Source organism: Anabas testudineus, chromosome 23 (genome assembly GCF_900324465.2).
Source record: "Anabas testudineus chromosome 23, fAnaTes1.2, whole genome shotgun sequence".
In the NCBI taxonomy this organism is placed as follows: Eukaryota; Metazoa; Chordata; class Actinopteri; order Anabantiformes; family Anabantidae; genus Anabas; species Anabas testudineus.
This window is the reverse complement of record NC_046631.1, coordinates 3,084,046-3,094,729: the sequence shown is the minus strand read 5'-3', so window position 1 is coordinate 3,094,729 and position 10,684 is coordinate 3,084,046. Positions and strand designations below refer to the sequence as shown.

The following is a 10,684-nucleotide window of genomic DNA, read 5'->3' as shown; positions in this document are numbered from 1 at the left end:
GCATAATATGGTTTCAGGTTGTATTTCTGATGCAGTGGTGACAACAGTATATATAAAACCACTGGAGAAAGGAAAAGGTTGCATAAGTCGGTGAATAAAGTGGCACTTTGGTGGCAGGAACGAACCCCAGTCAGCTGTAACAAAGCTCCTCAAGCCAATGTGAGGAGTCAGACATTAAAGAAGTGTATTTTAAAACCCGGTGGAGGGCAGTCACATGACCAAAGTTCATAAGCAGCATTTCAATTCACCGAACGACCAAGCAGCTTTTTCTCCATTGTGCAATGAGGATTAATTCTTAGCTTCAGCCCCCAAACCCCCAAAGGAGACATTTATAGGGATTATCCCGCCCAGTCTACTGACATACATGATATGGAGAAGAAGAAATGAGATTTATTGAAATGACAACAATGTGTGAGCACAGGAAGTGTAACGTTTAATGCCAGGTTATTGTCTGTTGTTACTGAACTCTGACAACATGCACATCGTTTTAGCACTGCAGGCTTCTGGCTCATCTGGATAGGACCTACTGAGTTACATTCATTCTGTGTGTGTGTGTGTGTGTGTGTGTCCTCTACATTGGATCTCTGAGCTTACATAACCCAATCACTGTTGGCTAATTCTCACTAAACCTCTTTCAGCTTTAAACAGTGTAAAACTTTGTCAATGGCTTCACACGAGTAGAGTTCCCATTGAGTGTGAGTGTGTGTGTGTGTGTGTGTGTGCGTGAGAGAGAGATCGGTGAAGCTGATGACACTGTGCTTATCTGTTGTCACACGCACACACACACACATACAACCAGTGTTTGTCCAAAGTGGAAGTCACACCGGGTCACCGTCTCTAGACTGGCAGGGGCCTGCGGAGCATCCTCAGCGGGAGTAAGTGGTTCCTTCATTTGGCTCCGCCCTCTGGTTTGGATTGGATTAGCAGTGCACCTGCTCCGTGTTTGGACTGCTTGTGTCCTAGTGGGAGTTGCTGCAGGGTTACGGTTGCCGCCAGATACGCATGAGACAGTTTATTTATGTGTTAGTGTGCAGAGCTGCAGCTGGTGTTTCACTATTACACCGTGCTTTGTTTCTCAGAAACCATGATCAGCCTGAGGAGGAGCTGTCCAGCTCACTGTGGTGCTGAAAACTGTACATACACTTCCTCACTAATTAAAGTCACATGTACCATTTTCTCCACTACTAGATACATGTTGACTAAAAGTGATGCCTTACTTCCCACGCATGTCTGTTTCAACCTCACCGTTCCCTCACTTGGTTCCCTCTCATTCACACACATGCGTTCTGCTTTCCAGAGCACACCTCCACCTCTCTAGATTTCCCTCCACCTGCTCCCTGCTCCGGCCGCAGATCTCAGTGTCATCTGTGAATCATAGTCCATGGAGATTCCTGTGTGACCTCATCTGTCAGGATGCTCATCACCACATAATATACAACATGAGTTACATGCAGTAGCGGGTGATCACCACAAGATGGTGCTGTATCTGTGTCAAGTTAAAATAGTTAAAACCCTTAATTTAAGCAAATTGGTTCTTTTATTTTGTTTTTGTTTTCTTTATGAGGGCTCTCTGCTGGTCATCTGTGGCGCTGCAGATGGAAAAGAGGAGGCTGTTTCCCTCTGGATTACGGCTTAGCGAAAGACCTGAAATGTAAATAGAAACGCGGTGCCAGACTGCAGCAAACTCTAACCTCAGATTAGGAATGGCATCCAAAACACATCAAGTACACACACACACACACACACATGCACGAGCAGACACGGCAACAGTTCAGATTGGGAATCAAATCTAAATCCATCTCATTCTGATGTTGGCGAGCTCCACGGCCCCTTAAATCTACCTTTTAACCTTCAGCCTCGACTGAAACGTGATTTTAGAAGTCGTCTGTTTTTACTCTTTATGTCGTTTTTTTTGGGCGTCACTTCCATATCGACTCTGCACATTTCCATCTTCATCTGTCTCACTTGTCATTTCTAATCTTCCGCTCCAGGTTGCCTCTAAAATGAACATGTGTTCTAATGAGTCCCCCAAAGCTCAAATCTTCACTTAAAATCCCAGGACAGATTTACAACCAGGCGAGAGCGGGTTGACCTAAACGTGCATAAACCAGAGAACCATGAAAGTGGAGGCCTAGAGACACCACTAAGCAAATGTAGAACAACTTTTATTAAAGTAGGAGAAAACAGGAATCCAATCAGTGATAATCCTTCAATCCAGTACCCCACTGTGCTGCAGTCAGCTGTTTACTGATGCTGTGATGATGTTGTGGCTGGGAGAGCTCACTTGATGTGCTGTGCAGATGTACTGAAAGTAATGAGTCAACTTAGTTTGGGGAACAGAAAGGTCTGGAGGAGAAAGAGGCAGGAGGGTAGTAAGAATCTACTGGTAGGATATGAACAAACTAGTGGGATCATAGTTTAGAGTGTAAACACAGCGAGGCATCAAGGCGAACTAGTGACTAGATGTGTCTCTGTGTTTTGCTGTGGTGATGTTCAGTGTTCCCGACAACCTCTGGAGTCTCATTTAGCCACTTGTTAGAAACGGTTAAGGCCCACACGAACTGGAAAAAAAACATCCCGAGTCTCTCGACCTTCAGGAGCTGTGGGCTGTGAACTAGGGGGGGGTGGTGGAGCCTATCACAACTTCACAGTTAGTGTCTCGCCTTCTGTGAGGGTGCATTAACACGAAGTAACAGCACTGACGGGAATGCAAACACTCTCACTGACAGGGAACTGGGTTCAAGTGTGCACGCGTGCACGTGTGCGACGGCGTACCGTGTTGCCGTATTATATAACAGCATTTAATGTGCTCTAAGATGTCGGATTAGGGATTAGGGCTGATAGTGACGGCCACCGCCTGCGAGTGTGTGATTGTGTGTGACAGAGGGAGACATACAGACAGAGCTCCAATGTCATAGTAGTCCTACTATACTATTTTCTTGGAGGACTTTCAGCTTCACATGGCAGAGCGACTAAGAAAGGAGAGTGATGGGTATGAATGTGAGTTTCATCCGTCTCATCCAGCTGCTCCCTTAATCCTCATAATCCCTTCCACAACTCCAATCCACTCAACTTGCACTAATGGTGGAAGAGAGAGGGGGGGGGGTTTCACATGATATAAACAGCCCCCCCGCCACTAAACACTTTGCTCTTAAAAGTGTGAACGTGCCACGAACATCTGCAAACACCAGCTGCTTCTCATATGCCCGCCTTTTTACTTGCTCAACCAGTGGAGCCCGTCTTCTCCGCCGGGCGCCGTAAAGCAGCGTCCAGAGGTGACTCACGATGTAAAGCAGGGTAGAGGCAGACAGTCTGCTCGTTTGTTTGCACTATTTATACATATAGCATGTTTCATAATTAATGTGGGAATGATTTATTGATGTTAGGATGCTGCTGGTAGCATATTAAGCACACCGACGCATCACTTGGAGCAGAGACACTTTAAACATCATGTTTGGATGTTGTGCTGTATGTTTAAGATGATTTATCCACACTTCTAAAATGAAATCAGCGATCGGGCCTTTGACCTTTTTCCTGTGTCCACTTTGGCAAAGCCTTTTTTTCAGTCACTGATGTAGTTTGTGGCAGCGGAGCCCACTGCGCTCCCCGTTTACTGACCCAACAACAGTTGATGGATGGCCGTCTTCCCGGGCTAAGAGCGCCGGATCTCGCTTCATCTGTCTTTCCGTTCCAATCTCTTGCTGTCTTTCCTCCTCCCTGATTGTTTTGCTCCTGCTCTCCTGTCATCGCTCACAGCGTCTGCTCTTACCTCGCTCTTTAATCACTCTCCAGTCCTACCTCTTCTCCCTTCTGTCTCTCTCTCTCTCTCTCTCTCTCCTATTTTTGGTCCCAGATGCATCAATTATTCACATCTGTGCGCGGACTTTCTGACTGGAGAGCTATCAGCAAGAACTATCAGGGTCATCATATTACACCTGAGAGTCCACCTGTGACACATAGAGCATGCACGCGCACACACACACACACACACACACACACACACACACACACACACACACACACATTACTTAGAGCTGCAACAAAGATGGGATTGTGCACAGATTTGGGGATATAAGCAGGTACTAAAGTCACGTTTTTCATCACATGGATGCAGTAAAAGAAGAAACACGGGACATTTAACAACAGTAACAGTGAATTTAAATAAGCAGCAGAGAAAAATCTTTTTTTATTATTGTAAACTCACTGTTACAAGCAACCAAACCTACTAAATGCACAGTGGGGATGTTTATCTGAGTGGCTGGTCAGCTATCTATTTATTTATATAGAGGGAAACAGAGTGCAGGGGGCAGAGAGGGAGAGGGCAGCCACCAGGAATATCAGGACTTAAGGCTGCATGAGTTACAGCTCAGCACAGCTCAGCGAACGAGTTGCTGTTATGCAAGAGCTCAGTCAGCCCAGCTGGAGATCAGAGGGAGAGGGAGAGGGAGAGGGAGAGAGCGGCGGACTCCAGTAAGTGAGCAGCAGCGAGAGCACGAGCGGGCGAAGCTGAGGGGCAGCGAGGGAGGAGGCTGGAGGGGCGAGACAGCAAGTGAGCCGAGAGGAGAGCAGGACACAGCTGGATCCGCTGCGTTTACACACACATGCACAGTTCCCTCACTTCTTCCCCTCTGTCTCCACGCAGCACGGCAGCATCATGAGCGGCGACGCAGAGAGGGTTTACCTCTCTCCACCGGAGCTGTGAAGAGGAGGAGAGACGAGAAGTAGAAAGGGGAGGAAGAAGGATGCTGCAAACTTTCCCCTTAAGGATCTTTACTTCTCATTCAGAGCCATAACACCTGACCATGGGACTGTGAAGCCCTCTTTCTATCCTCCCTCAGAGTTTGTCTTTGTTATTACTTAAAGCCATGTCTCCAAACATGGGACCCACTGGTCAAAGTACCAGCAGCCACCTCTGGATGCTGCTGTACCCACTGCTCTCTGCTCTGGTGCTGGCTACAGGCTCCGCAGTGGCCACGGAGGACATGGAGAGCACTACGGCCACATCGGTGCTGGAGGAATGGACCGGCACACCGATCCAGCTGCAGCCGGACCTGCAGACTGAAGCCCAGACACCAACGGAGACGCAGACGGAGACACAAACACCTCTACCAGCCACAAGAAACTACACAGGTTAGTCTTTATGTCACTGACACTGTCCCAAAGCTCCACTTTGGAAGAAATCTTTAGTGCAATGAGGACTTTGAACTATAGGAGGTACAAAGAATGTGCAGATTACTTAAGTACGACCAGGCCGTGCCCTATGACCTTTCTGACTTGATCAGGAATTACAGCTAAATAGCCACAAGCAAAGTTTCTGTCATGTCCACTACAGGTTGATTGAGCCAGAGTGAGAGGTTTAGAGAAAACATACGTTCACGCACTTCCCCCAAAGGTTCGTGCAGCTGCATCAGTTTAACCTGAACCCCCACACGGAACCTCGTAAACACTTTGTTTGTCACAAGACCCGGATTTCTTCCAGCGTTGTCAACGCTTTGACAAATAATTCCCTGGCTGCTCAGGTTAGAACTAGTTGAGTTTAGTTATCCAGTAGATTTAAAAGCCTGGTTCTGCATGAGTACAAATGCATAAGCTTCAGTTGCCTGTGCACATGTCGTATGTTTCAGTCTGTATTTGTTGACGTGTGTGTGTGTGTGTGTGTGTGTGTGTGTGTGAGGCGGCAGGTGATGCAGCTAAAGACCAGGTTTGTTCTGCCCGGGCTGGAGCCTGCTCAGCCTGAAGAGAAAGCTGCAGCGCTCGCTTGCATGACTTCACCCTCCGCTGGAGCATGAGCTGCCTTTTCTCTTCTCCCCCCTGTCTATTTGTCTATTTGTTGCACTATTCCTTTACTTCCTGTCTTAAGTGCCTCTTCAGCCCCTTCTCTCTTACAGACTGCATATCCTCACATCCTCCACATCCCCCCCCCCCCCCCCCCTCACTGATGACAAAATACAAACCTCACGTGCCCAACACACACAGACCCACATGAGAAATGGACGCACTCGGCCCAAACGACACCGATCTTCTTAAAGGTTTAGAGAATAAACAACACAGTTGCTCGTTTCATAACGGCAGCTCTGTGTCTGACAGAGCAAGAATAAGCACTTTATACTTTAATAACACACACACACACACACACACACACACGACAAAAGCTCACAGTGCACACAGGTGATCAGCTGGCTTGCCACATCACACCACACCACACGCATGAATTACACCAGAGCAGAGTCTTGATGTGAAGCAGCTTTTTTTTATTTCTCGCTCGTCATTAACGGGACAAAAAAAAGAAAGAAAGAAAGAAAGAAATCTGGTTAAATATAGACGGCTCTTGTGCGTGCAGAGCTTTTGAACACATATTCATAAAGCAGCCAAATCAAAGACCAAGTGGCCAAATCTACTTCCCAATCAAACCCTTAACCCTCGTTCTAGCCACAGCTTCCTGCCGACACCAAGCTGCCCTGCTCATCACTCTGACTCTCTTTAAACCAGACTGTCAGCCGAGCGTCTCGAAGCGTAAATGCGAAACGTGACGATGGCCTTTTATCTGCTTAACTTAACGAGCTGAACCAATTACCTTTATCTATTTCTGGTGCCTGACAGGTCTCGTCAATGACACGCTAACACACACGAATGCAGATGTACGTGAAGCGCTGGCAGCAGGTCCACTAAGCCAGTTGCTCAGGTCTGTTGTTTTGAGGACGCTTTTCTTTCAGGAGGGCAATTGGCAGCCGTGCTTCTTCATCTGTTCTTTCACATAGCAGCAGATACACTGCCCGTCTATAACGTGACACTGATCTCATGCACAGTGGGAACACTTCATATCTCAGAGCTTTTCTTTTGGGGTACGTCTTGGGGACACACTCTACTGTCACTCCCTCACTCCCGAGCCCTGCAGGATTGGCGTGCTTCAGACAAACAGTCCACTTTTGTCTTTTGCCGTCTGTCAATCCAGCTGCTGGCAATGCCTCAGCTTCATTATTACCTTCCCACGGCTTAAAGCTAGAACCACTACAGGCTGAACAAAGACTCAGAGGGAGAGTCTGAAATGAGCCTTCCTCTTGCCATGGTGGTTGAAGGAAGACAGCAACAGCTAAAGGGCAGAGCGTGGAGGAATGAAAGCGGAGAGGGCAAACACAGACACATGAGAAATCTCCCTCAAAGACGTTTTCTTGTGCGATATGTCATTTAGCTTTTAAGCATATCCGTTTCCAACAACCTGCCGTGTGCACTTCCATATGAAGACTACCAGGAAGAGTTTAGTCGACTTATTCCAAGTGACAGCCGCTGAGGAAAGAAAGTGGAATTTAAGATCTCTTCTCTCTTTGTCATGTAACTTTGATGAACACTCTCAGTTTGAATTTGCTGCCTTTCCGTCCCTGTAATTACACTTTTTGTTATCGTGGCATCTATTAAGGGTCAGCTCCTTGTCGGTTTCAGTTTAAAACCCCACCACCTTCCGCCTTTTTCCTCTCTCAAATGTGACTATTCAGACGTAAAGTAAGTAATAGACCAACAAAACTAAACAGGACAAGCATTTGGGGGACACAAGCAGTAATGCACGAGTGAGGCCAACACATGTTTTTGTACAGGAACACAGCTCTCGCTCTGCCGTGGGGATTAGATAATCAGACGCGATATTGGGACGTGATGCGAGAGGAGAGAGAGAGAGAGAGGCGTGTTTGTTTGAGGTCAGATCACATAAAGAGCAGCTGGAGTAAAAATAAAGAAGAGGAAGAAGAAGAAGAATCAGGCAGGAAAACAGGGATGAATGGGATGAAGCAAGTCAGCCGTCAGCCACGAGTGGCATGACTCATTAGCTTCAAGTCAGACGTTCAGCATCTGACTCAGATGAAATATATTTTTAACCAATGTTTATCCAGGGAAAACTGGCCCAGCATGGACGCCTGTCCCTCTGTCAGCTTCACTAACATCCAATTTACACAAGCAGGTTTTCCCCTCTTGTTTCATTCTCCATTACATTCCTATTTATCCATCCACCCATGCTGGTGTTGCTGCTCGTCCATCCCGTGCATGTGTGTGTGTGAACGTTTGAGTGTTTGATGCAGACGGCCTAATCTTTATTTAATCACCAAACCATTCCAAGTGCTTGCCCCAGCAGAGACGGGCGAGGAGGGTTTTTTTTTTTAGAGAAGAATACAGCGGAGGGGATGTTTGGTCGGTGGTGTCAGGTTGCCAGGTTGGAAGGTCCAGAGGTGGATAAGCACCCTGCTGGCAGCTAAACTCTGTGATTGGCAACTCGCAGTTTCCACAATAACAGAGAAACCCCATCACAGCTAGAGTTGTACAACACACACTGTCACGTAATATGTTCAATATTTCATCCCCCTTTATAGAGGTAGAGGCTTTTTCTCTAGCAGGGAAGTGGTGGGATGTGTAAGTTAGAATAGAGTTGTCTTTGTTGCCACTTCAGCTTTTTGGTCACATACATACACACAGAGTGACGGCATCAATAGAAGGTCTCTTATGGGAAACAGAACGGCTTTTAGTTTCCCCTTTAAAAAAAAAAAAAAACAGAGTCAGTTTGTCCTTGTTTCTCTGTACTGTACCCATTACACGTGCACGTGTCCGCTGTGTGTGTGTGTGTGTGTGTGTGTGTGTGTGTGTGTGTGTGAGAGAGAGAGGGAGAGGATGCTGTCATCTTCACGCAGGATCACGGGATCCTCTCTGCCTCTCTCTGTGTCTACCGCTGCAGAAAATCCTCCCATCTGTCGTTCCTCATCAGCTTGCACGTTCACAGGGTCTTATGCTAAGATGACCCCGTCTCTTTCTCTCCCATTCACACACACACACACACTTACACGTACGCACATGGACACACTAACTGCACTAACACTGACGCAGCAGCATCGCGTGCCCTTCTTCCCCGTCGCTCGTCATACGTCGTATTCGTGAACCCAGCAGTTTGTTCTGCTTCAGAAAAAAGGTGGGATCTCTTGTGAGGCGCTGCAGGTTTACATGAGATTTTCCCGAGAGCCTCAAAAGTCCCTGCAGCACCATCTAACAATAGCTGCTGCATCACGAGACCTCTGAGGTATTTGTGTATTGTAGCATAAGGAAGACAAAAATAGTTCTTCTCTGTCTCACTGTGTCTCTCTATTGGGTGTAACTGCTAATCGTATTCTCTCAGTGTGGTTGACAGACACTGTGGCCCACACTGAGCTCAAGAAAGTGGAAGACAAGAGAGAAGAGAAGGGAAATAAACACAAGAAAGTCCAGGATAGAGAAATAGAAAGACGCAGACACAGATAAAGGGGGAGAACGAGGTGATAGAGGCGAAAATCTTGACGTAACTGCGTGTGCCTGTGTCCCTTCTCTTGCCAGGTCGGTCCTGCGTCCCCGTCCTACCGCCACGTCGGGGTTCCTTCTACGTGGAGAGCGGCACAGGCGTGTCAGTGGGCAGCGTGCTGGCCTTCTGGTGCAGAGAAGGCTACCAGCTGGTTGGCAGCGACAAAATCTACTGCAACATCAGGAATGGCAAAGCGCAGTGGAGCAACTACCTGCCCGTCTGTGAAGGTGAGCACGTTTCGATTTGAGGAGACATGAAGCAAGTGAGTTGCTCTTTTCTGTGTTTGGACTAACTCTGGTTTCTCACTGTGCTTCAAATCTCGTTCGATGCAGCTTGCACGTAAAGCATCACTGATGAACTTGCACAGCACATTTTTAAACTCAGGCAACTTTTCCACCTTCTCACCTCAACATGCAAACTTTCTGTGTGAAATCAACACCTTGCTGGCTGGAGAGAGAGAGGAAGTAGGAGTTGTGCTGCACTTGATAAAGCAAGAGGAAGGCTGGTGAAAGTTTGTAACGCGGTGTCATTTCCTCCCCCTAAAGCGATCCCCAGGCCGGAGGACCGCGGACTGAGAGTGGCTGTGTTGGCCTCGGTGGTGAGTGGCATCGTCATCCTCGCCATGTCCCTGTCCTTCCTCATCTGCTGTCTGCAGGAGCGATCCAGCCGGGACCGAGCAAAGAAGGAGGGAAGGAGCAGGTAGGATTAGGGAGAGATGCCACCCGGTGTTTGTTACTATGGTTTTGTTAGGGAGCAGTAAAGTGACAGTCCTCTCCTCCACAGGCGCAGAGAGAAGCGCTCAGCACGTCGCAGTGAGTGTTGGCTAGAGAGGGAAGAGTGTGAGTGGGAAGCTTTCCCTCCTCCGAAGATCTTCCACCTCTCCCAGAGGATGAACCCCCGCCTGGCGCCCGACAGCCCCCTCTACCTGACAGGAGGCCTCAGTGGATATGAGAACAGAGGCTACCAGAGGTAAACTGGCACCTGAAACACAAATCACGTTGACAGTGCTTCCAGCTGATCAGCTTCTCTCTTCCTCTCAGGAGTCAGGAGAGTTTGCTGAAGGCCTCCCTGCCCGGACTCTACCGCTCCGACTCCCAGCTGTACCCGCACGTCGTCCTGCAGAGGGTCCCGACTCCGACGGCGCCCTCGGCTCCTTCTGCTCCATCCGCCCCCCTCTACCTTCATCTGCCCCCCGCCTCCTCCGCTGCCTCCTCGCCCGCCCACACTGGCCCCCACAGTCCGCCTCACATGATGGCGCAGTACCCCACTCCGACGTACCCGCCCAACCCCAACACAGCTGTGCCAGCTTACCCGCACCCAACACCGGCGCCCATCTACCCCAACCCCAACCCGACGCCTCAGCGGCCATGGCAGTAG

General features: G+C 48.5%; 1 protein-coding gene across 1 annotated transcript; it reads left to right on the top strand.

The window, feature by feature from the left end:
- Window positions 1-4,877: 4,877 nt before the first annotated feature.
- On the top strand, window positions 4,878-10,684 carry zgc:162331 (CCP domain-containing protein). Its single transcript, XM_026361083.1, has 5 exons — window positions 4,878-5,130; window positions 9,343-9,534; window positions 9,853-10,006; window positions 10,091-10,276; window positions 10,348-10,684. The coding sequence occupies exons 1-5, from the start codon at window positions 4,878-4,880 to the stop codon at window positions 10,682-10,684; spliced, it is 1,122 nt and encodes a 373-aa protein (XP_026216868.1).